General features: G+C 50.8%; 10 protein-coding genes across 11 annotated transcripts; 7 read left to right on the top strand and 3 right to left on the bottom strand.

Annotated features, from left to right (window-relative positions):
* Window positions 1-85: 85 nt before the first annotated feature.
* TrAtP1_000633 (uncharacterized protein) lies at window positions 86-1,245 on the top strand (the record flags this gene model as incomplete). The annotated part of the gene is made up of 3 exons (XM_066110664.1): window positions 86-290; window positions 374-1,090; window positions 1,169-1,245. The coding sequence occupies 3 exons, from the start codon at window positions 86-88 to the stop codon at window positions 1,243-1,245; spliced, it is 999 nt and encodes a 332-aa protein (XP_065966737.1).
* A 1,399-nt stretch (window positions 1,246-2,644) lies between these two features.
* On the bottom strand, window positions 2,645-4,666 carry TrAtP1_000632 (uncharacterized protein). 2 transcript variants are annotated; one of them, XM_014090651.2, is made up of 3 exons: window positions 4,469-4,666; window positions 3,442-4,410; window positions 2,645-3,373 (listed from the first exon to the last, which is right to left on the bottom strand). In XM_014090651.2, the coding sequence occupies exons 1-3, from the start codon at window positions 4,536-4,538 to the stop codon at window positions 3,144-3,146; spliced, it is 1,269 nt and encodes a 422-aa protein (XP_013946126.2). In that variant the 5' UTR covers window positions 4,539-4,666; the 3' UTR covers window positions 2,645-3,143. The 2 variants fall into 2 exon arrangements, with proteins under 2 accessions (XP_013946126.2, XP_065966736.1); XM_066110663.1 differs by having other exon boundaries at window positions 3,442-4,666.
* A 363-nt stretch (window positions 4,667-5,029) lies between these two features.
* TrAtP1_000631 (uncharacterized protein) lies at window positions 5,030-7,476 on the top strand. The gene is made up of 3 exons (XM_066110662.1): window positions 5,030-6,157; window positions 6,256-6,410; window positions 6,476-7,476. Exons 1-3 carry the CDS (start codon window positions 5,917-5,919, stop codon window positions 7,097-7,099), a joined length of 1,020 nt encoding a protein of 339 aa, XP_065966735.1. The 5' UTR covers window positions 5,030-5,916; the 3' UTR covers window positions 7,100-7,476.
* Window positions 7,477-7,676: 200 nt separating this feature from the next.
* Window positions 7,677-9,932, top strand: TrAtP1_000630 (uncharacterized protein). Its single transcript, XM_066110661.1, has one exon. The coding sequence runs from the start codon at window positions 7,707-7,709 to the stop codon at window positions 9,534-9,536; it is 1,830 nt and encodes a 609-aa protein (XP_065966734.1). The 5' UTR covers window positions 7,677-7,706; the 3' UTR covers window positions 9,537-9,932.
* Window positions 9,933-10,231: 299 nt separating this feature from the next.
* On the top strand, window positions 10,232-12,022 carry TrAtP1_000629 (uncharacterized protein; the record flags this gene model as incomplete). Its single annotated transcript, XM_066110660.1, has 1 exon — window positions 10,232-12,022. One exon carries the CDS (start codon window positions 10,232-10,234, stop codon window positions 12,020-12,022), a length of 1,791 nt encoding a protein of 596 aa, XP_065966733.1.
* Window positions 12,023-12,430: 408 nt separating this feature from the next.
* On the bottom strand, window positions 12,431-13,396 carry TrAtP1_000628 (uncharacterized protein; the record flags this gene model as incomplete). The annotated part of the gene is made up of 2 exons (XM_014090649.2): window positions 12,431-12,583; window positions 12,671-13,396. 2 exons carry the CDS (start codon window positions 13,394-13,396, stop codon window positions 12,431-12,433), a joined length of 879 nt encoding a protein of 292 aa, XP_013946124.1.
* An 809-nt stretch (window positions 13,397-14,205) lies between these two features.
* Window positions 14,206-15,783, top strand: TrAtP1_000627 (uncharacterized protein; the record flags this gene model as incomplete). The annotated part of the gene is made up of 4 exons (XM_014090648.2): window positions 14,206-14,243; window positions 14,345-14,516; window positions 14,575-15,606; window positions 15,667-15,783. 4 exons carry the CDS (start codon window positions 14,206-14,208, stop codon window positions 15,781-15,783), a joined length of 1,359 nt encoding a protein of 452 aa, XP_013946123.2.
* A 322-nt stretch (window positions 15,784-16,105) lies between these two features.
* Window positions 16,106-16,974, bottom strand: TrAtP1_000626 (uncharacterized protein; the record flags this gene model as incomplete). The annotated part of the gene is made up of 2 exons (XM_014090647.2): window positions 16,106-16,333; window positions 16,426-16,974. 2 exons carry the CDS (start codon window positions 16,972-16,974, stop codon window positions 16,106-16,108), a joined length of 777 nt encoding a protein of 258 aa, XP_013946122.1.
* Window positions 16,975-17,294: 320 nt separating this feature from the next.
* Window positions 17,295-19,517, top strand: TrAtP1_000625 (uncharacterized protein). Its single transcript, XM_014090646.2, has 6 exons — window positions 17,295-17,535; window positions 17,753-17,809; window positions 17,896-18,083; window positions 18,150-18,260; window positions 18,326-18,596; window positions 18,656-19,517. Exons 1-6 carry the CDS (start codon window positions 17,514-17,516, stop codon window positions 19,318-19,320), a joined length of 1,314 nt encoding a protein of 437 aa, XP_013946121.1. The 5' UTR covers window positions 17,295-17,513; the 3' UTR covers window positions 19,321-19,517.
* A 325-nt stretch (window positions 19,518-19,842) lies between these two features.
* Window positions 19,843-22,367, top strand: TrAtP1_000624 (uncharacterized protein). Its single transcript, XM_014090645.2, has 2 exons — window positions 19,843-21,723; window positions 21,804-22,367. Exons 1-2 carry the CDS (start codon window positions 19,960-19,962, stop codon window positions 22,197-22,199), a joined length of 2,160 nt encoding a protein of 719 aa, XP_013946120.1. The 5' UTR covers window positions 19,843-19,959; the 3' UTR covers window positions 22,200-22,367.
* Window positions 22,368-23,233: the final 866 nt, after the last annotated feature.

The following is a 23,233-nucleotide window of genomic DNA, read 5'->3' as shown; positions in this document are numbered from 1 at the left end:
TCGATTATTCAAGAGCTCACCATTTTGTGTGTTCTGGCTTATATACCTTTTTTTTGCCAAAAGCCAGCCCAAGTCGCTCTGGATCATGTTCTCCGCACAAGAGGCTCACGAATTCCGTGGCTCTCCTCGGTCCAAGCCCAACATGCTGGGCGTCGGCGCCGTCATGAGCAGAGAAACCTTCCTCCCTAGGAAGGCGTCTGCTGAATTCCTTTCTTCGGTCCCAAGATCTCTACTCCACCCACAAACCCCTCCTGACTCAACCTCAGGCAGTCCGGTTGTCAAACATGAGGGTATGTATACTTTTCAAGCTACGATTTTTCGTGAAAAGAAGATCAAAAAAACAAGTACTCGAGACGGCTAACACGTCTGGCAGGATCCTTCTCATCTGCTTCAAGTACTGTCTCTCGAGAGTGCTCTCCGATCCCTCGTTTGACTCGCCTCAACTCATACACCAATCCCTCCGTCAAACTGCCTAGCCTCGAGGAATTCGATCAAGGTGTAGAAGCCATCGCAAGATCGTATGGATCAACGCGATCTTGGACCCCTCCTTCTCCTCTCCCCACACTCCGACGTGGCTCTATTCTGCCTCAACCTCTGCCTTCAATGCTGGCCTTTTCCATCCACGAGCCCGCTTATCCAAACTATGCCATCAGCAGCGAGTTCTGCCCTTCAAGAATGGATGGTTACCCCAGCCCGCCCCCCGACAATGAAGGGAGGCACATTAATCAAAAATACACCACAGAAGAGGGAGACTTCATCATATACGCTTGGCACGACAGGAAACTCAAGTGGCAGCGTATCAAGCAAGACTTTGCGAGCATGTTTGGCCGCACACCTGAAAGGACTGTCCAAGGCCTTCAGGCGTGGTACTACCGCATGAACCAGCGTATCCCCCTTTGGGACGAGGATGGTTGGCTGATCTTTGACAACGACGAAGACATGGAGCCGAAACACATTAGCATCAAGTGTCGGGAGAGAGACACGCAGGATCGACCAATGGAGCCCTTGGGCCTTGCCCAGCGCTACCCTGAGCGAGCTATGCATTATTCTTGGGTTGATCCCGAAACAAAACGCAAGTGTCGAGACTGGGGTGAGTTTGATTCACAATTGATACATCCTTTGCTATAAATATTGTCCGAGGCGCTAACCATTCTCCCTTATTTTGTAGCTGCCAAACGCGCTCTGCAATTCCGTGAACGCAGAGAGCGACGGAAGAGAAAGGAGCAGAGGCGCCTGAAGATGTAAATCGACCGTTCCTTTCGACCACGATACAATACCACAATCAAGAAAACAAAAACTTGGAAAAAAAAATTACGCTCAACAGACGGGGAGAGAGCAGATACGATCCGTGTTCCTACTGCCCTCCCAAAACTCTCTTGAGCATGGTACGAGCTATGTACTACTAATACATACCACTTTCCCAAAGTGGGAAGACTGCTACTATTCATCATCTCTTTTTTCATTTGGGTCGGGCCAGAGCATATTTTACGATACCAAAAGCATAGCCCTCGAGGTCGAAAGATGTACATGGAATCAAATGAGATAACAGGATCAAGCGTCAAGCGAAGCATTAGGAGGAAGAGCGATTTTGGACACTTTGCACAGTTTTATTCTCTTTTGTTTTTATCTCTTTTTGTTCACAAGATATCTCATGTACTAGTACGATTTGCTGACGCTATTTGGGTTTTTTTATTGCTCTTTTCAAATTTTTTTGGTGGCTGGCGGCGACGAGCCTCCCGCCTCTTTCCTGCATATATTAGGGCTTTAATGAGGAGGGCATGAAGATAACGGTTGGGAAGATATGGCTAAAAGGTAATAAATAGCTTGGCTACGGGATTGGGAAACAGTGTCTACAAAAGAATTGGGCAATACAGTCTCTATGATTATCATAAAACCATCATCATCATTGTCGTTTGGCATCATTATTTCTGCTTCTTCTCCCTTTCTCCTTGTTGCTTCTCCTCTACTTCTCCTCCTCCCTTCTCTTCAGGGTTCTCTCTCCCTCTCTCCCTACCCACCATCTGGGCCTTTCGGGTCGCCCTGCATTGGTAGTGTGTCGTGGGACCACCCCTAGAAGTAGGCATCTTCGAGCCCATCCCCTTGCGTCTCACGGCATCTTGGGCCTCTGGCGCCCGTTTATCCCACGTTCCCAGTTTTTTTTCCCTTTCTCTTTGAACGCATGTAGTGTGCCAACATGTAATACAATGCCACAAGTGCTTGGAGTAGAGAGAGCAGCATGTGACTTCTCCCCGCCAGTTTCTCCCTCTCCCGCTGCTCGGCAAGCCACTCCCGCTTGCCCCATCTGCGGCACGAGCAGGTAAGAAAAAAAACGTAGAAACGGGACAGCTCAGATTGTTTGCTTTGCTGTGGTCAAGTGACCCTCTTCTCTGCCAGGTGGCAAAAGGCCAGCTCAGTGGGTGAGATGTGGCATTGGCAAAGATAGGGAAAAAAAAAGAAAAAAGGCATATGTACGCTTGTTTATTATTATCCAGCGTTGAGAAAAAGAGGGCCAAAGCGAGGCCCTAGCGCCTGCATCTTCCAACACACAAACTTGCAAGTACTTTTTGGTATCTTGTGTTGCTTGGGAGGCGAAAGCGGTGAGGCATCGGCCTTGTCGAAGTTGTCTAGAGGGGGTGAAGGGGGGGGGGGGGGTGGAAGGAATGCATCGCCCAACACATACATACATACATATATCCATACGTACATGTGTTGATACGTACCTATATAGTAGTAGGTGTACGTGTACAACAACAACAATGTCAGTTTTGGTGTGTGCATGTATGCGTATATGCGTGTTATGTTGCATGAATGCCTGTGAAAGACAAGAGACATGGAGATGGACCGTAAAAATAGCCGCCACGTGGGGAGATGGGGAGTCTGGGACAGACAAGTCCATTGTTGCACGGCCGGGTTTGTTGTGTCAATCTCAGACAAGAGGGGCCATTGTCGGATGTAGCAAACTGCAGATGAGACTGGGGATAGTATCATGCAGATACCATGTTGCTCTCTCTTTTGTTCGAGTGGCGGTGGGTGAGATGGATGGAATGGGAAGGGGAGGAGAGGGGAGCCAAGTGGCGTGTATGCGTGAAGCTCCCTGTAATTTGCCAAACACACACAGAGCCAGACGATCTTCTTTGTCGAACCTATCGAAAGCCGGCGTTGCGTTTCATGAATTCTCGGATGCGGTCCATTCTTGCGTCATCGTCATCGTTGTCTTGGCCTTCCATGACAAGCTCGTCGCTGTCATATTCGTTGTCATCAAACTCCTCCTCGTCCGAGGCATTGGCATTGCGGTACATGTAAGCGTGACGATCGTATTCGTCCTCGGTATCGACCTCGTCCTCTGGATAATCTGCCGTGTAGTAGTTTTCCGCTGCGCACAAGAAAAAGAGGTGAGGCTTTGTTTCACGTGAATCAATGTCTTGCATGACGGTGGCTTACCATTTTCATCTTCATCGTCCTCGTCATTGTCCTCGTCTTCATCCTCCAGGGATCCATAGAATAGCATGCTCTCTTGTTCTCCGTTCAAGACCAGGATGCCGACATCGGACGGAAGCACGTCAAGGCCCATAGAATGAGCTGGGACGCGAACATACTCTTCGATGACCCATTCTTCATCGTCTCCTTCTTCCTCGCTTGCATCTGCCATGGGAGTATCTACTGTATCTTCGGTAGGGGCTGACCGCGGCACCGCAATTTCAGGGTGGCGCTCTTGATATCTCTTTTCAGGGGCTTTGGGCCTGAATTTTGGCTTCTCAGCTTGCTTCTTTTCCACCTCCATGGCATGCAAGTTTGCGCCAATCTCGTTGAGCACCCATTGATTCATATCGGCTGTTATCTTATCCATATCTTCGGTATGACGATGAGTTATGGACTGCGGAAGAGGAGCACGAGCCGGGGGCTCTTGGGAAGGGTCACGCCGCTTCGCAACACCAGGCTTCTTCAGATGTCTCTGTTCAACGGGCTGGTCGTGGCTCATCAGAGTATCTTGTTCGAGGTCCTGCGTGATGATGGATTGAGCGTCTTTTATGACTAGGCTCTGGCGCGAAGACTTTGGCATGATTTTCTTGCGCCCAGTACGCTCGACAAAGATGGTTGGCCCGAACCGCACTTGCTTCGAGTATCCAGGGCTGGTCTTGCCAGGAGTGGCAGATGCTTGCGCCAGCATCGCTCGCGATACATGGAATTTGCGCTGCTCTGTGGGCTGCCCGTCGGCATGCCGCTTCGCTGCCCTTTGCTCATCGCTGCGTGTCCTGGCCAGAGAGTTGCCGTCCTCTGGCCGCGAGACGTGAATCACCGGCTCGCCATCACTGCGGCTCACAGCAGGGCCTGTTGCAGTGGCCTTTGATTCTCGGCGCTGATACACCCAATTTGCCTCGCTGCGGTGCCGCTTGGCCCCTTCATCGAGCTCTACGCCGTGTTAGAAACGCGCTGATGCCGTGATACAATCGCCAACGAGCAGACTAACGAAGAAAGGTGACGGGGGCATCATCGTCCCGTTTGCGCTTGACGCGGATAAGCTGCGGCGGGATCGACATGGCGGAGGAATGGCCAGGCCACGTGCTTCTCGAGGCGGATGAGCGCCGGCTGAGTTATCGCAAGCCGCAAGACGAAGCTGGACGTTGGCTGGTTGAAGCGAATACTGTACAATCTGATAAACTTGCTGCGACGAGGAAAAAAAGTTTAGGGTGTTTTTTCGGAGGCTGCCATCTCGCAGCGACTAGCATTAAGTACAGCTACGAGCTAATAGGCGCAGTGCCCCATACGTGAGTAGGTACCCGTGAGTGCTGCATGACAGATGACGTCGCATCCCGTTGCACAGAGGCCGGACCCCTGGCTAGAGGATTGTGTCTGTTCTTGACACCTCACATTCGAGCATACGAGCATTTAGCCTTGTGAATCCCGAGAATTGAAGCCTGGGCAATTCCCAGAAAGTACCGCGTAAACCGAGTAGAGCAATGTGCTACGGAGTATTTCACGGCCAAGCCCAAGTACATGTACGGCGAGGCGCCGGGTGGACGCCGCGGCAGAGGCTCCATTGCGGGCGGTATCCTCGACCATGGGAGCTAGCCCTGGGACCAGTTTCTCCGCACTGCAACTACTGGAACTCCCACTGCGCATCCGCTGAAGATGTAATGTGATTGGCCTGGCGTCCAAATCCCCCCAAGTTCATGATATCACGACCTAGGCCCTACTGGGCAGTGCCTGTCGGTGTCTGCATCGCTGCGGGATTGGCGAGGTCCCCGTAACCTCTTGCCGTGGCTCAATTGCCTGCTGCGAGCGCGTGTTGCTGCAGTACCGGAGACCTTGCAGACGTTGCGTTGCATTGGACCTCCGTTCTTCGCCAGGCCTAGCCGAGCTTGTTACCTCACAGAAAAGCAGCATCTGCGGCGCTGCCTCGCTGGCCGGCTAATCATGACCACATCAATAAATGCCTCCCCAATGCTGCTCCCTTTGCCCAGCAATCTCCCCCTTTCCCGTCGTCGAGGCATTGACAGTTCGGGCTGCTTTGCCTTACGCGACTCCCACGTCACCTCGAGGGGCCCCTCGCCAGCCATGACGACTCAATGAGCCTTTCGGAATCAAAAGCCACCCTCCAGCACCGTCGCATCTAGCAGGGAATTAGCCTTTGGCACCAGCCAGTATCATCACGGCCCGGATCTTGGCCCATCTCAGAGCTTAGTTGCCCTCGTGCAGAACCCCGCAGGAGGACGCCCCCGTCTGCTTGGCTGCTTGGCCGTTGGGGATCAGCCCACCAGCGCTTGTTTTGCCATATGCACAGGCGTTCATTTGACTCTGGCGGCGCCGTTCCTTATTTATCATCTCGCACCCCCTGCTCACCTTCAACTGGACTCCCAAGCAGCATCTCTGCAGATCCCGCCGTGAGTCGCTCTGCAGTTTGCTTCAGCATCCATCATGGCGTCCACCGTTCCCTATACCGTGACATATCGCCGCCCGGGGACAGAACCTCCTCTGTTCCTGGCCGGAACTTTTACAACCGTGCCGTGGGGCCTCCAGGAGATGAGTTGCTCTCGCGATGAGGGTGGCGAATATGTCTTTGAGTCTCGCGTCTTCGTCGAGCCTGGGAGGGAATACCAGTTCAAGTTCAAAGCTGGACAAGATGGCCACTGGATCTTGGATGAAGAAAAGAATATTGGTGAGTTGGCTCTGATAAAAGATCCTATCAACATGTCAACATCTTGTCTATTATTGTTCTCTTGGACTGTGTTTCTGACTGACGAATGCCTCATCTAGCCACGGACGAGGCGGGCAATCGCAACAACATTTTGAAGCTTCCCAAGAGCTACATATCCAAGATCAAAGACGAAGGAAGAAGAACCTCAACCCCTATTGGGCAAGTTTCGTCTGTCGCCGCCGAAGTCGCGGATGTAGCTGCAAAGCTTGACGAGGTAAGACCACGTGTCGCGAGTTTTGGCGTCCTTTCAACGTGGTAACACTCTAACAGGCTGATTAGAATGACTCGTCGTCACCTCAAATCAGCGGGTCTGGTGGCGAGAGCGAGATTGACGAAGATCTCAAGACTCCGTTGTTTGCTCACGAGTGCTTTGGTGCCTACGAGTTTGTCGACGATGCTCTGGACCATGAAGCTCTTGATGATGCTAAGCTGAGGCGTGCTTCGAAGCCAAAGCTTGATGAATATGCGATAGAGGATGCGGACATGAACGATCCGACGATTGAACAATTTCCTTGCGATAAGTCCGAGATTTTCAGCACACTACGCAAAATCCAATCTAGTTTAAGTGAAGATCAAGTTAGTCTTGATGATTCGCAACACTCACCTCGTCTTGACGGAAGAAGAACCAGCGTGGACTCAGATGATAGTCTCTTGTCGGCTGGATCTCTGAGCCCCGTCACGGCTAGAAAACGAGAGAATCGCATGTCGACAAGCAGCGGTCGCAATAGATCGCTGGTGTCACTTGGCTCCATCGCCGAAGAGCCAAAAACCCCGGGTCCAACCGAACCCTCTCATCCACTGTCTACAGCCGGCTTCTCGAAGAAAGACACACAACTCAATCATGTCAAAAGCCCTACAATCGAGCAAGGTGAACACCTTATGATGAGACGACCTGTGCATTAATGAAACGCTGTGAAATTTTTTGGTTATTGATCGGGGTCGCGTCAATACAAGCGGCATAGGTACACGGCATAGCATGACGTCAATCTTTTATGTATAGTTCTGCCAAGGTTTCACGAAATCATGGCTTTCTTTCTTTGTGTTTTGATATGGCAGCTACTTTCTCAGAGATGAAATTTTGCTATTTTGGCTTCTTATGACTCAAATATCAGGTTGATGTTGCCCTTTGTACGGCTATCATGTACATGTGAAGTTGATGGGTGTCTGGTGAACTGCTCCCTTCCGCTGTTGGTGAATGTTATAGAATAAATGCTGGCCTAGATAAAAATTGTCACATAAGCTGGTGGGACTCTTGGAGAATAGACTTTGTGTTGAAATTACAAAAACGATCTATACAGACAAAAGAGGATGGGTGCGTTTCAATTGATCTCGTTACATCATGGTTGATGCCGGCAATAAAAAATGGGGGCCGGGAGCCCACCCCAGAGCCGGAGCTAGCACTAGCTACGGCGCATGTGCTCCGTACACCAAGATAAGGGAAAAAAAAGTTGCGAGACCTCTACTATCGCAATCTTCATCCCACCAACCCACCATCAAACGGAATTCCATAATGCGCCGCGCTGCTGCAAGCTCAGTTTGCCTGGGCTGCACCCGCACAATCAGCAGCCGTCCACTCATACAGTCCTCTATACAGCAGCCATGTCTCAGTCAGCGCTTCTTATCGCAGCGAGCCAAGCCGAGGCCCTCGCGCATGGTTCTAGCTGAGCAAGTCCACCGAGCACCACGCCTGTCTCGAGATGACCGCAGACCCAGCCGCGATCGGGTTGCAGGCCCCTTCACTGGCATGAACCGGAGAGTAGCCAACATCGATCCCAGCCGTTCGCCACCACGAGCTCGTTCTGCGCAGCCTAGCGATCGGAAATCGGCCCCAGGCGATGATAGACGACGATCGCAGGATGATAGAAAGGCGCTCAAGATGCAGCGTGCCTTGACATCGGTGTCATACAACAAGCGCATGTCTGTCAAGGAGCGGCTGCAGAGATACGAGTCATTTGATCAGTTTGATCTATCTTCCGCGCTAAAGACAGCCGTTGCAGACGAAGTATTTGCCGGCATGGTTGACATTCGGCCGACACCAGTGCAGCGACTGGTCATTCCTGCTTTGCTGGGACAGAGAGAGCCGGGAGAGCCGGGAGAGCAAAAGAGTCAATCCAAAGAGCAGTCTTCGTTCCTTTTGGCGGCAGAGACTGGATCGGGCAAAACTCTTGCGTATCTGCTGCCGGCCATCGACGCACTGAAGATTGCCGAGGCAGAGGACACGGAGATTCAAGCTTATAAAGAGCGAGCAGAAATAGAGAAGCAGCGCCAAATGGCTTCAGACTTCAAGGGAAAGCCTTTTGAGGAGCCGCACCCCACCATGGCGAGGCCCAAGGTTGTGATTTTGGTTCCTACAGCTGAGCTTGCTCACCAAGTCGGCCTCGTTGCCAAAAAGTTGTCGCACGCTGTCAAGTTCAAGACAGAAGTGCTGTCGTCGAACCTGAAGCCTCAGCAGATTCAGCGGAACCTATACGGGCCAAAGGGCCTCGATGTTGTCATCTCGACGCCGCACCTGCTGGCCTCGATTGCAGAATCTGATCCCAACATCCTCTCACGAGTGTCGCATTTGATCATCGACGAGGCGGATTCACTTTTTGATAGAAGCTTCTCTTCCGTCACATCTAGCATCGTCGAGCGCTCTTCTCCTTCTATGAAGCAGCTTGTATGCTGCTCGGCAACAATTCCCAGAAAGCTAAACAATTACTTGGCTACCAATTACCCAAAGATGGTTCGATTGACCACACCCAACCTACACGCCATCCCTCGACGTGTTCAGCTTGGTGTTATCGATGTTTCCAAAGAGCCGTACCGCAATAACAAAGATCTTGCGTGTGCTGATGTCATCTATACAATTGGAAGAGAGGCCTCGCAGCATGAGAACCTGCAAAAAGATGAGATTGACGTGCGTCGAGTCATGGTCTTTGTCAATGAGCGAGAGAAAACCGACGAAGTCGCCAAGTATCTGCGCTCAAAGGGCATTGATGCCGAAGCACTGCACAGAGACACTCCCGAGAAGCGCCACGGGGAAGTATTGGAAACCTTTACAACATCTGAACCGCTGCGAACCATTGTTTCTCCCTCTCCATCACGCCATCGAGCTTTGACAAATGTCAAGGCTTTGGTCGTGACTGATCTGGCCTCTAGAGGCATTGACACGCTTGCTGTTCGACACGTCATTTTATATGATGTACCTCATACTACGATTGATTTTATCCACCGCTTAGGCCGAGCTGGTAGGATGGGAAGACGTGGAAGAGGCATTGTTCTTGTTGGAAACGATGACAGGAGGGATGTCGTTGCGGAAGTGAAGAACAGCATGTTCATGGGCCAGGCGCTCATCTAAGCAATAATGACGAATTGCATATGATCAATCTCTTTTCTACGGTATACGGTTTAGCATCTTATTACTACGACGACGGAGGAAATTAAGCGTTTGTGGCTGGAAAACCCCTGTACAATTAACCATATTGACGAAGCTAGAGTTGAGGGAGAGCTTGGAAAGTCTGGCATGTAAGATTTTGACAATGTATAGATAATCTCCGACATGTAAAGAGAGGGATAGAACAAAAATCAGACGAAATGACGTGTATATACTAGTGGCCATTTCATTCGTTTCATCGAGCCTAGGCAGACAGCTACCTACCTACCTAGGTACATATCTATATTCAAAAATTGGCTTCTTGGTGTAAGCTGATTTGCCTGCTACGAGGCTGATCTGCCGCCACCAAGGTACCGCCCTTTTAGGCAGTAAGCTCTACTAGTAGTATTTTTCTTAAGTGGCCCCGCCTAAAAGTGACAGCCTCGCGATTCCTCCACTTCCACTCGCGTCGGAACGCGTCAACATTTCAAGCTAAATTAACCCTCACGATCATTTTGTTGTCCAACCCACTTCATGGCACTGCCTGCAATAACGGCGACCCAAGATTCTTTCTGTGCTTTGAGTTGGATTCACGAGAAGCGCGCATAATATATTCTTCCACCTGCTTCAGCACTGCTCGTCAATCCTCTGCATTTCACTACATTTCACTGCCAGCTACCATGCCGCGGCCCAAGAGAGGACGACCTCCCGGACCTCGCGCGGGCAAGGATGCTGTCGTGATACCATCAACCGCAGAGCCAGCTAGCAGCTCCAGTGTCCTTCTCGAAAACAAGACAGAAACCACACGCCGCCCTCGAGGCCGCCCTAGGAAAATACAATCTGTCGCGCAACTCAACATTAACGATGACGACTCCATCGAGACGGCAAACCAGACTCGTGACACCGCGCTCAACAGACTCGCCGACGACAATGCGACTACAACAAGCGAAAGGAGAGCAACCCGTGCAAGCTCAAGAAGCTCAGTGGAGCTTGGCCGATTTACGGCGTCAACGCCTAATTATAATCAACGGGATACAAGTGGATTGGATCTTGGCGACAGTGTTTTTGGTGATTTGGATGACAGCTTTGCGGACGGCCCTGGCTCAGCGCGCTCGGCAGACATTTCAAATATGTCATACAGCGCTCTCCGGACTCAGTCACGCAGGTCTAGTTTCATAGGAAGAAACGATCCCCCGATTCGACCAAGCAGCCGGAGTGGGACTACCCCCAGAGTCGGATCCTCATTCAACATTGGCCTTTTCAAGCGGCGTGCACGAGAGCCAAGTATTTTGGGAACTAGCCGGGAGCCACTTGAAGAACCTCCAACTGCCGGCCAGGAACCTGAGGTGGATAGTGAAGACGATTTTGAGCCTGAGGCTGAATCCACCCCATTGAAAAACCGACGCCGAACACGTGGAAACGATGAGATTATAGAACCAGAGTCGCCGGAGGAGGCTGAGTCCTCAAATCCAAGAAAACGAAAGAGTTTGGATGCTCAGCAAAATAATACACGCCCAGAGAAAGTGTCGCGTACGGAACCCGGTTCATCTAGACAGCTTCGAGAGAGGCAGTCATCAGAACTGCCGGATGCCCCCCCATTCCTTGAGCAGGACCAGATAGATGAGACAAGCGAATCTGAAATATCAGATGTGTCTTCACCTCGGGGACCTCCCTCCAGGCTCCCTCCACGTCCAGTTACACCAGTCAACCAAGCGGAAATCGCAGCTCCACCAGCGAGTAGCGGATCAGAAGCATCTAATGTGTGGCCGGATATTCGATCGCTAGCAAAGAAACGCCGCAGACCTTCCGTTACCACTCCCGCACGCCTCGACAATCTATCCGATATATCTTCACCTCCGTCATTAACACATTCGCCAAATTACGATACAGCCAAGACTGGCAAGACACGTGGTCGGCCACCGCGGAGCCAGCAAGCTTCGCCCAAGATGACTACGGCTGATCTTACAAGCCTGCTCCCCAAACGGCGGTACAAGAAGCAACGCGACCCCCTCAGTCTAGAAAGTGATGAAGAACTCGATACCTCGGGCTTGGGCAACGGAGATGATGAATTGTCTTTTCTGGACACTGAAACTGCCCGCAGGCGAAAAAGGGGGCGGCCGCCTACTAGAGCTGCTGGCTCCCGCTCTGCCTCTCGAGCCAGTAGGGTAGGTGGTTCGTCGAAACAAGCTAGGTCTGCATCACGCCGGCATTCCTCAGACAAGGAAAATGCAGGAGACAGAAGCAGAGGCAGTGATGAGGATGAGGATGAAGATGAGCAAGGAGAGGAACAAGTAAGCCGATTTATTCCTCTGGCGGACAATACTTTTGACGGTGCCGCAGAGGAGGCAGACGCAGCTCTCGCAGACGCTGCAGAACTGAAAGAGGCAAGCAAAAAGTTCAAGGAGGTAGACAGGTGGGAGCTAGATTTTGAGGAGGTGGCCGAGCCATCTTCACCACAAGACGGAAGATGATGTTTTTTTTTTCTGGTAAATGTTTACGATACGGCCTGGATATCTTGTGTTTTACGTTGATTGGAGCTTGGTTATGTTTCCCTCATGGTTGTTTTTGCTTCCAAACGTTCTAGGTGTCTAATGAAGGAATCTGAAAAGAGCAGGCGCTGGTCTGGATAGGTTTGGTTGGACTGTATTTTCATTGTTGATATCCATGGTTCTGTATCATGTTGCTTCCTCCCCCTTTTTCCCCTGATGAGAGGATTTTATCACAGAGCTTTATAAATGCTCTGGGCTTATACTTCAAAATACAATGTTGTAACAAAAAGATCCCTAAGCTTTATTACCAACCCCATAAACGCCTTTTCATGATTACGATGCTGCTCACATGTCCTTCTAAATACCCGAGACTTTCATATGTATTTCCTTTCACTTCCTCTCTTTCCCAATTATTGCTTTTGACGCTGCTAGTGACACAGCCTCTACCCGATGCTCGACAACTTCCAGCAAGGGATCCAAGGCCGTAGGATCTCGCAATGCGATTGTGACATCGTCGGGCAGCCTTCCTGTTCTCCGCAGAGCCTGTAATTTTGACATGCTCGTATTAGCCAAGCGTCTCTCCAAGATGGGAAGATGAAAAAAATCTTCATTCTCTGATGTTCCACTTACATTCTTGACGTCGTCAAGTTTGGATTCCTTCGCCGTGTATTCACGCAGCACCTCGTCCGTCTCAAAGTCCACATAGACTCTCGTGTCTCTCAGTCGCACCAGGACATTATCCAGCCGCATAAACAGCCTCACCAGCAACAACATGCGCTTCTCGTGGACTCTCAGCTTTGCGCTGCACAAAGAAATGCCATTATCGTCCAGCTCGCTCTCATACAAGACGACCTCATCGAAGAAGAGCATCGGGTCGCGCCGCTTCAGCAGGTCAATGGGGATCTGCTTCTCCGTCGGCCGAAAGCTTTTCAGCTCGTCGTCGTCGGCATTGCGTATCGTGCCGCGGTACGTCGTCGAGTAGCTCCAGTCGTACGGCTTGACGACTTCCTTGATGCTCTGCGTGGTGCCCTCGCGCGTGCTCTCCCAGTCGCGCGCATAGGCCACGCGCAGCATGTTCTTGTCGGTCTTGTCGACGGCGTCGAGCGCATCGGCGGTGTTGAACTCGAGCGTCCAGTTTGTGGGCACGTGCGTGATGGAGACGAGGTTGTCGCCGAATATCATCTCCGGCACGGGGATGCCGAGCTTCGCCTCGAGGGCATCGATGGCGGCGGACTTTGAGATGGGCAGCTTGCGGGTCGAGATGCGGAAGCGGTTCTGCGTGTGGGAGGTTGTGGCGGCGGCGAGGGAGTCGGGGCTGGGGAAGGGCTCGTCGAGGGCGGTGATGTGGTTTGTCATTTTGATTTGTAGTGGAAGCTGGCGGGCAGCTGAGAAGGGAGAAATGATGTACAAGTTGAAGATGTGCGCGAGAGAGCTGCCAGGTACTAGTAGTACTTGGAATATCTATGGTGGGGTGGACGGACTGAGGCAGCGGGGTGTTGAGAAGCCAAAAAGCCATTCACGCCTAGACCACTGTACAGCTTTCACGTTGGGGGTTTACGGTGTTTCTTAAGTGTCAAATATTTATAGATACTGAATATTTTAGAATAAGGCATGGCTTAGTGTGAAACCTTGTAAAAACTTGTAATGGAAGCTGACATATGAAATCATAAATAGGTAGAGAGACCCTATAAGTGTTCTGCTGAAATCTGCCTAATAAGAATCAGCAACGGTCAAGTATAAGTGCTAACTAATATTATGCAGTTTTGGAAAAGGCCATAAACAAGATGAGGTGTATAGTCGTGTCGTGTTGATGTGTAATAATTGAACTACAGTGCTGCGTATAAGAGAATAATTGGAAAGAATATTGCTAATTTGACGTTGCACATCATTCAAGATCACGCTCAAGACTAGCATTGAAGACCCAACTAGGATCATCTGCTAAGACTTTCAGCCATAGCGCTGCTAACTTGGGCCATTTTATGGGAGCGGCTAAAATTATCTGCCCTTCAAGGTGCTTGACCAAACCATGGAAAACAACAGCGCATTTTTACTTGGACTGAAACATGAAAATTTTGTTTTAATTTTTTAATTGTTCTCCCGAAATGCAAAACTGGAGACATAATTAGTGCATGCATCTTCACACATGCGGCTCCCTGTCAGACGCAATGTTGGAGCTTACTAAGTCGGGCGAAATTGTATGCACGTGCGGTTGCCGTGACAACATTAGACCGCAACAACGGCAGCTGAAGTGCCCCGTTGCTGCCACAACCCCCAAGTCTAACAAACTCTCCTCTCTGACATCAGGAATAACTCCACGTCGAACAAGGTCGTCTGCTTGATTGTCACCACAGAGCCGGATCACCTCGACATGGCGAACAAAATGTCTACGCGCGTGCTTGAGTCACGGTTCGAGCACATGACCGTTCAAGACGAGAACGACGTCGGTGAAACTTCAAAGCTCTATACCAAGACCAAGGTAGGATGACATCCTGCTCACTAGTACTTGGCTTTCAGTGAGACTAACATGCATCTAGATTGCGACGGCCTCAAGCACGAATCGAGCAAACCTCTACAAAGTAGCGCTTCAGTCACAAAGTAACAATGCTGTTGCATCCGCCCTCCCCTCGCAAGCGGTCCCGAGAAAACCCATGAATCCCGCTTCACCACCCCCGGTCAGAAAGCCTCCCCCTTCACGAATGAAGGAGGATAGAGAGAGGGGAAGAGAAAGGGAAAGGGAAAGAGAGAGTGAAAAAGAAAAGGAAAAGGCAAAGGTTACCGTCACCGTTACCGAGAAGGAGATTGACGAAACCAAAGTCGCTCTTACTGAGCAGCCGAGTATGCCGAAGCAATTTCATTTAGGCATGTTTGAGATTGGGAAACCTCTGGGTAAGGGCAAGTTTGGTCGAGTATACCTCGCCAGAGAGCGGACTACTGGGTTTATTTGCGCGTTGAAAGTGCTGCACAAAAGTGAGCTGCAGGCTGGTGGCGGTGTCGAGAAGCAAGTCAGGCGAGAAATCGAGATTCAGAGCAATCTGCGACATCCGAATATCCTGCAACTCTACGGCCATTTCCACGACAGCAAACGAGTCTTTTTGATTCTGGAGTTTGCCGGCAAGGGAGAGTTGTACAAGCACTTGCGGAAAGAGACCAAATTCCCCGAGTGGAAAGCGGCTCAGTACGTCGCCCAGATGGCCTCTGCACTGCAATATCTTCACAGAAAGCACGTTATCCACCGCGACATTAAGCCTGAGAACATCCTCGTCGGTATCCATGGAGAAATCAAGATTTCGGACTTTGGCTGGAGTGTGCATGCTCCTAACAATAGACGCAAAACCCTGTGTGGTACGCTCGACTATCTGCCCCCGGAGATGATCAAGCCTGGGTCTTCGGATAACTACTATAATGAAAAGGTTGATTTGTGGAGTTTGGGCGTGTTGACATATGAGTTCCTTGTCGGCGAGGCCCCTTTTGAGGACACTCCTGTCATGACGCAGCGAAGGATTGCTCGTGCTGATATGCAAATTCCCAAATTTGTCAGCGCCGAAGCCGCCGACCTTATCAAGAGAGTAAGTGATCAGTTCCCGATATAGGAGAAGAGTAACGAGTCACTAACAAGCAAACCATAGCTCTTGGTTCTCGACCCCGAGAAGAGAATCCCTCTTGATGAGGTACAAAACCACCCTTGGATCATTAAGCACTGCGTAAAGGGTGAAAGAGCCGCCAATCGTGAGAGGAGCTCTTGATCTTTCAGGGGATACGACATATGCAATCTTTTGTCGCCTTTTTTTTTTTCAACGACCGTATTGTCTTTGGAGTCTACTTTGTAATTTTTGAACTGGTATGTTGTCTTGCATAAAGAGGAGTCAAGGGCGTTTTCATTTGTGTCATTTTCATTTCTTCTTTGGACGGTTACACGGGAACAGTTTAGCGATTCAGTCAGAAGTTTTGTTTTGGGGGTATCGTTTAATAGTATTGAGAGTTAAAGTTGAGTGTCATGAGCGGAACTGCGCTAGAGCTAGACGGTATCGTACATCATAAAGTCTATATTTACAAGGCATTCGAATTTTACCTATATACCTCGTCAAAAGGCCTGGTGTCTGAGAAACATGAGTCCCAGACTTCATTGACCACTTTGGTCGCTTGCACGTCGTCTTTACACCTCGGCCGAGCCATGACGGATCTGATGGCTCTTGCGCGAACGCAGTTCTGAAACTGTTGGGTCAAAGACCAATTGCCTCGGGTTAAGGCTTCTCTTGTCCAACGACATTCTCCGCTGAGCATTGATGCACGAATCTGTGGTTTTATTGACGTTAGTCACAGGTCAAACTTGGCCGAGTACAAATCTCAATCCCAGAATTATATCTGTTGCGATCAAAAGTACTGACCTCTGTGCACGCAGCATGCTTCAAATCTTTGTCTCCCATCCAGTCTACTTTCCACCGCAAATGGTCCCACGCATGCACCATTTCGTGCGCCAGCGTATCTTCCAGATGTTTGCGATCGCGAATCTCATTTGCGCAGATCAGGATGCCGTGATTCGGGCTGAAACCTCCAGACTGTCGATGTACCTGTCCATCCTCCTCCAGCCGCGCAGGGCACCGGCGGCACAGCACGTTTGAGGCATCTAGATTGCCGTTCAAATCTTTAATCTTGCCGGATAGGAAGCGGACGACGGGCGAGTATGTGAATAGCCAGTCGCGATACTCGTCGCATCGCTTGCAGTCTCGCTCCTCGTGGACCTTGTATCGCCATTCGCGGTAGTGGAACAGGCCCTCGGGGGTCATTTGGCCGGAAAGAATTCGGAAGTAGTTCATCCACCATTTCATCTGCGGGTCGAAGCCGGTTCGGGCTGGGTCGTTGACGACTTCTTTGGGGGGGTTCGGTGTTGCGGACTCGGCAGCCGGAGCTGATGGGGGCGCTGCGCCTGGAGCCATGGTTGTGAAGTGTGTCTATGCAGTGATGTCTTCAAACTGCGTCTTTCTTGTTTTTCATATACGTAGCCGAACGGATTGGATGAAATGAGAGATGCTGAGTGGGATGATGGAAGTGTCTCGCTTCATACAAGCTCTCGTCGATTGTAGTGCTGCTAGTACACAATTCTGCCGCATCGAATCGACAATGTGCAGGGCGGTGAGAGCGATTTTTCTCACTAATAAAGCTGTTCTGCTCCGTTGATGGCCTAGCTTATCTTATCGTAAGCTGTAAGAGGGAAAACTCCAAATTTGGATCTTGGGCTCCGAAAAGCGGGACGGAGCATGACTGCAAGACAAGGATTTGGATTCGGGTCAACTACATGTACTTCGAAGGGTGCGCCTTTGCGATTGAGTGACGACCTCCTCTACATATGCGACTTTCATCCCACCGGGCTTCCCAATCCGCAATTCAATGAACTGACCGGGAAGCTTGCTGAGGCCAATCAGCTTCGTCGAATAGAGCTATTATCGCATAAGTCGTGACAGGGGAGCTGGCAAAGATGTCTGGCGATATTACTCCGAGTAAGCCAAATGACGAATTTTGCATCTCATTGATTTGACAGCGGTGGATGTCTCAGACATCCAGGCGCGTTTTGTATTTACATTTCAAGATGCTTGCTTGCCCTTCTTTTCAACCCCGTCTGCAGAATCATACTTTTTTTTAACAGCTTCACTTTTTAATGCTCTATTTTCTGTGAGGCTTCAATTGGCTAACGTCTGCTTCTTTTCTTCTCTCAAGACGAGAACCTGTTGGCTATGAGAAAGTCAAAGCCACTGACTGTTGTTATTAAGCTGGGTGAGTGCGAATTACAAATCTGTACCCTGGTCATCGTGAAGAAGAAAAAAAAAAGGCATTTCTCTCTAACATCCTTGTGAATAAAGGCACAAGCTCAATTGTCGACGAAACAACTCACGAGCCTCTGCTGCCCATCTTGACCCTGATTGTGGACACGGCCGTCAAGCTACGAAAGGATGGCCATAGAGTGGTCATTGTCTCCTCAGGAGCTATTGGTGTCGGTCTTCGACGAATGGACGTAGCCAAGCGTCCCAAGCATTTGGCTCAATTACAGGCAAGACCACTTCAATATCGATCTGATTTGAGCTTATCATTCTAAATATTTATACCATGTCAATAGGCATTGGCGGCAATCGGTCAGTGTCGGCTGATTAGTCTCTGGGACAGCCTGTTTGCCCACCTGTCGCAACCTGTGGCCCAAATTCTACTTACAAGAAATGATATTGCTGATGTATGATACATGGTCTTCTAACCAGAGTGGTACTGTCATACTAACCATGAGCAATGCTCGTTTAGCGAACACGATATCTCAATGCTCAGAGCACATTCAACGAATTATTAGACATGGGGGTCATCCCTATTGTAAACGAAAACGACACCCTGGCAGTTTCCGAAATCAAATTTGGCGATAATGATACCCTTTCAGCAATTACAGCGGCCATGATACACGCAGACCTCTTATTTCTCATGACAGACGTTGATTGTTTGTACGATAAGAACCCGAGAAGCAATCCCGATGCCAAACCCATTGAAATCGTGGAAGATATTTCAGCCCTTGAGGCAGATGGTATGTTTCACTCTTCTAATTCGCAAAAGGTATCCCACCAAGTGCTAAACAAAATACAGTCTCGAGCGCTGGATCGGCACTAGGCACCGGCGGTATGAGTACAAAGATCATCGCCGCACGACTCGGAACGTCGGCGGGTGTGACAACCATCATCACCAGGTCCTCGAACCCCGGCAATGTCTTGAACATTGTCCGTTACCTCCAGCCATCGAGATCGGCATCATCCTTATCGTTGAGCCAATTGGCTATATCGGAAAATAAAGAAAGCAAGCCAGCTCCGCCATTGCACACGAGGTTTTTGGCTTCGACCGATCCGATTCGGGACCGCCACTTCTGGCTCCTCCACACGCCGAATCCCCACGGCACGCTGTACATTGACGACGGTGCCCACAAGGCTCTTCTCACCAAGGCCGGCTTACTGCCTGTCGGTGTGGTCGATGTCGAGGGCAACTTTGCCCAGCAAGAAGTTGTCCGGCTTGTCGTCGTCACCCGAAAATCCAATCCGGGCCCGGACGGGAAGCGCTGGGAGGGCGTGAGGCAAGAGATTGGGCGAGCTCTCGTCAACTATGCCGCTCCCGAAATCTCGAGAATCCTGGGCCATCAGAGCACGGAGATTCGAGGCATTCTGGGCTATGCGGACAGTGAGTATGTGGCTCACCGCTCGCATATTAGCATTTTTAGGGCGGAGAGCAGATCTGCGACTCCAACAAGAGAGCTGCGCTGAGGTAGAGTTCATAAAGGGGGGCTATTATGAGAGTTTGAAAACACTAGTATACGATTTTGATGACATACATGTATGAAAGAGTGTTTGGATATTCAAAACTTAGTGTTTCAACCCGCGATATGTAGGCCCTTGCACTCAAACGAGGGGCATGACAATATCTGATTTGGGTATAACATAAAAAACACATTTTCTTGTCCATTTTCTAAATAATAAAATCCTTCATCTCATAGCCTCAAGGAAGTATAAATACCAGCAGGCCACACGAAATATCTGGCCTTTCAAAAGCTGCACACACTTGATGCAAATCAGATACATCAATTACATGCCTCGGATTACACGCAAGGCTGCGCAGAGTCAACGGCTTGCCCCGCCGCACAGGGCCCTCGGCCGCTATAGGCTGTCGTGCAGGGCCCTGAGGGGCGGCCGAAGCCGGGCGCTGTAGAGTCAATCGGCCACTACAGATCTTTGGTGGGGGCCTTGGCCGGCTGGAGTCACAGGCGGCGCACACAAACTTTGTCTAGATGATTCTCCAAGTTCTTTTCTGCCCAACCCCACCATAGCCAGAGGAAACCAGTGCGGCCTGAGTTTTTGTGACTCGACTCGCGCCCTCATCCTCGACCACGTTAAAAACCCTGGTGGATGAAGCCAATTCGTCTGCCGCTCTCCTCTCCAGCAACTCTTGCCCGCCTCACATTTGCCCCGCGTGTGACCCGGCCTGCTGCCATCAGTCGTCGCAACCTGTCTGTTTCGCGAAAGCTTTGCGCATTTCAGCCTCTCAAGCCGCAGAACCCTCCCAAGACCGGCGCCATGTCTTCATCCGCGACGACGCTCAAGGGCCAGCCCCTCGACAAGGTGGTGCTCGACGCCATGCTGCGACGGCGCATGTTCTACACCCCCTCCTTCGAGATCTACGGAGGTGTTGGTGGTCTCTACGACTACGGCCCGCCAGGCTGCGCTCTCCAGGCCAACATCATCGACCTGTGGCGGAAACACTTTGTCCTGGAGGAGGACATGCTGGAGGTTGACTGCACTGCGCTGACTCCTCACGACGTCCTCAAGACCAGTGGCCACGTCGACAAGTTTGCCGACTGGATGTGCAAGGACCCCAAGAACGGCGAGATTCTGCGAGCCGATCACTTTGTCGAGGCCATCCTCGAGGCTCGTCTCAAGGGCGACAAGGAGGCCCGCGGCCAAAAGATTGAGGAGAAGGAGGTCGACCCCAAGAAGAAGAAGAAGGCCAAGACCGCTGCTGCTGTCAAGCTTGACGACGCCGTGGTCCAGGAGTACGAGGAGGTGCTTGCCAAGATCGACAACTACGGCGGCCCTGAACTCGGCGAGCTCATCAAGAAGTACGACCTCAAGAACCCCGAGACTGGCGTCCTTCCATCAGACCCCGTGGCCTTCAACCTGATGTTCCAGACATCCATTGGACCCAGCAGCAACCTTGCTGGCTACCTCCGTCCCGAGACCGCCCAGGGACAGTTCCTCAACTTTGCCAAGCTCCTCGAATTCAACCAATCCCAAATGCCGTTTGCCTCGGCCTCTATCGGCAAGTCATACCGAAACGAGATTTCGCCCCGCGCCGGTCTCTTGCGTGTGCGAGAGTTCCTGATGGCTGAGATTGAGCACTTTGTCGACCCCGAGGGTGGCAAGAAGCACAGCCGCTTCCACGAGGTTGAAAACGTCGAGATGATTCTGCTGGATCGCCACGTTCAGCTCTCCGGAAAGACCCATACCCAGAAGATGGCCATTGGCCAGGCCGTCAAGGACGGTGTTGTCGACAACGAGACCCTTGGATACTTCCTTGCGCGTATCCATCTCTTCATGGAGAAGATTGGCGTTGATCTGTCCAAGATGCGTTTCCGACAGCACATGGCCAACGAAATGGCCCACTATGCCACTGACTGCTGGGACGCTGAGCTGTTGACCTCAACTGGCTGGGTGGAGTGCGTTGGCTGTGCGGATCGTAGCGCATACGATTTGTCGGTCCATGCCAAGAAGACTGGCGCTCCTCTGGTCGTCCGTGAGCGACTTGATGAGCCCAAGGTCATTGAGGAGTGGCAGGTCGATATCCAGAAGAAGAAGTTTGGACCTCTGTTCAAGAAGGATGCCAAGACCGTGGAGACTGCCCTGGAGGCTACTTCACAAGAGCAGCGCGAGAAGCTGGCCAAGGAGCTGACTGAGACTGGCAAGATTGTCCTGGACGTTGAGGGCATTGCCGGTGGCAAGGCCACCATCGACAAGGACTCTGTCGCCATCGAGTTCCGCAAGAGAGTGGAGAACACCCGTGAATACACTCCCAATGTCATCGAGCCATCTTTCGGTATCGGCCGTATTCTCTACTCTCTCATTGAGCACAACTTCTGGACCCGTGGCAGCGATGGTGGTGATGAGGCTCGCGGTGTAAGTCTTTTCTCTTCTCACTCTTTTTACGAGTAATATTGATGGCGCAAATGTCAACTAACATGATTTCACTTTGGCAGGTCCTATCTTTCCCTCCCACTGTGGCCCCGACAAAGGTTCTCCTGGTCCCTCTGTCCTCCAACCCACAGTTCAAGCCTACCGTCAAGAAGCTGTCTCAGAAGCTGCGCAGCCTCGGCGTCTCCAGCCGCGTAGACGACTCATCTGCCAGTATCGGAAAGCGATACAGCCGAAACGACGAGCTCGGAACGCCGCTCGGCATCACCGTTGACTTCCAGACCCTTCAGGACGGCACCATTACGCTGAGAGATCGTGATTCGACCACGCAGGTCCGAGCTGAGGAGGACAAGATCCTGGAGGCCATCCAGTCGCTGGCCAATGGCAGCAAGAAGTGGGCACAGATTGAGTCTGAGCTTCCCAAGTTCCAGGGACAGGAGGTTGATGTTCCCGTTCGATAGAGGGTAGAATAAATAAATCTAGAATACCTAGTATACTTTAGCAACAAGAGACAAAGAGTACAAGCATTGGTTGGCCAGTTGATGGCAAGTAGTGGAAGACGCATGAAGCAAAGAGTACGGTTATTACATGGATGTATATATGGATGACCTATTATGGCCGTCCAAGGTAAAAAAGAGTAAAAAAAAAAAAAAAAAAAAAAAAGTCTAGGGTTTAACAATAATGTTTACGATACGGTATGGCAATGCAAACAGTTTGATTCTAATATGCCTACCACCTTATACAAAGTGATACGAGACAATTACGAAAATCGAAAAGCCAAAGTTGTATAGAGACAGTGGCAAGTCGAGTTCAGGCACTAGAGCCGCATAGCTTGACGTCGGATCCTTGTCGCTCCATTTCGTCAGGTCGATGAACCCTGCATGCGCAGGATTGGCTTGACATGCATACAAGCAACTTGAAGTAGATTCTTCACAGGAGGGCCCGTTTCCGCGCGCGTGCTCTTGTGCTCTGTACGCATACTGGGAAGTGATGTAGCACCCGTCCTGCAGATCTGTTGTTATTTTTATTTTCACTCTTCTTGGCAGCCTCATGAGCCTTTCTTTCATGTGCATCCATATATATCCAGTTATTTGTGGCAGGCCAGGATTGCAGCTCTCGTCGTACCAATAGCCTATCGCGTGGGGTCGAATGTCATCAAACGGCGTGGAAAAGGACTGCCCCTAGCGGATTAGCCTTGCGTTTTATCGACCGCCTTGGTTGGAAAAAGGGTTGGATCCAATATCATTTCAACAGGCTGACTCGCTGCGTCGCTTCTTCCTCTCCCCCCCTTTTTTTCCACCCTTGGGTTGAGCAGTGACACACTTTTGATGTGATCGTCGGCGGTCATAGCACGGTAACAGTAGGTACATAACATATGTAGGGGGGAGAATGAAAGACGAAAGTGTCCATGCTTGGTGCTCCTCGCGTCACGACAGGAAACTGCCGCTATTTGCCCAAGCTACCCAGCCTTGTTTATGACGATATTGCACGTGTA

This window comes from Trichoderma atroviride, chromosome 1, assembly GCF_020647795.1.
Source record: "Trichoderma atroviride chromosome 1, complete sequence".
Classification (NCBI taxonomy): domain Eukaryota; kingdom Fungi; phylum Ascomycota; class Sordariomycetes; order Hypocreales; family Hypocreaceae; genus Trichoderma; species Trichoderma atroviride.
The sequence above is the reverse complement of the archived record's forward strand: the minus strand, read 5'-3'. Positions and strand labels throughout refer to the sequence as shown.

Coding starts and splice junctions, on each gene's coding strand:
- TrAtP1_000632 (XM_014090651.2), bottom strand. CDS start 4,538: ATGTCGATCCCGCCGCAGCTTATCCGCGTCAAGCGCAAACGGGACGAT. Junction 4,411..4,468: donor TGCCCCCGTCACCTTTCTTC/GTTAGTCTGCTC, acceptor AACACGGCGTAG/AGCTCGATGAAGGGGCCAAG. Junction 3,374..3,441: donor GGACGATGAAGATGAAAATG/GTAAGCCACCGT, acceptor TCTTGTGCGCAG/CGGAAAACTACTACACGGCA.
- TrAtP1_000631 (XM_066110662.1), top strand. CDS start 5,917: ATGGCGTCCACCGTTCCCTATACCGTGACATATCGCCGCCCGGGGACA. Junction 6,158..6,255: donor GGATGAAGAAAAGAATATTG/GTGAGTTGGCTC, acceptor TGCCTCATCTAG/CCACGGACGAGGCGGGCAAT. Junction 6,411..6,475: donor TAGCTGCAAAGCTTGACGAG/GTAAGACCACGT, acceptor CAGGCTGATTAG/AATGACTCGTCGTCACCTCA.
- TrAtP1_000630 (XM_066110661.1), top strand. CDS start 7,707: ATGCGCCGCGCTGCTGCAAGCTCAGTTTGCCTGGGCTGCACCCGCACA.
- TrAtP1_000625 (XM_014090646.2), top strand. CDS start 17,514: ATGTCTGGCGATATTACTCCGA. Junction 17,536..17,752: donor GTCTGGCGATATTACTCCGA/GTAAGCCAAATG, acceptor TCTTCTCTCAAG/ACGAGAACCTGTTGGCTATG. Junction 17,810..17,895: donor GACTGTTGTTATTAAGCTGG/GTGAGTGCGAAT, acceptor TTGTGAATAAAG/GCACAAGCTCAATTGTCGAC.
- TrAtP1_000624 (XM_014090645.2), top strand. CDS start 19,960: ATGAAGCCAATTCGTCTGCCGCTCTCCTCTCCAGCAACTCTTGCCCGC. Junction 21,724..21,803: donor GTGGTGATGAGGCTCGCGGT/GTAAGTCTTTTC, acceptor TCACTTTGGCAG/GTCCTATCTTTCCCTCCCAC.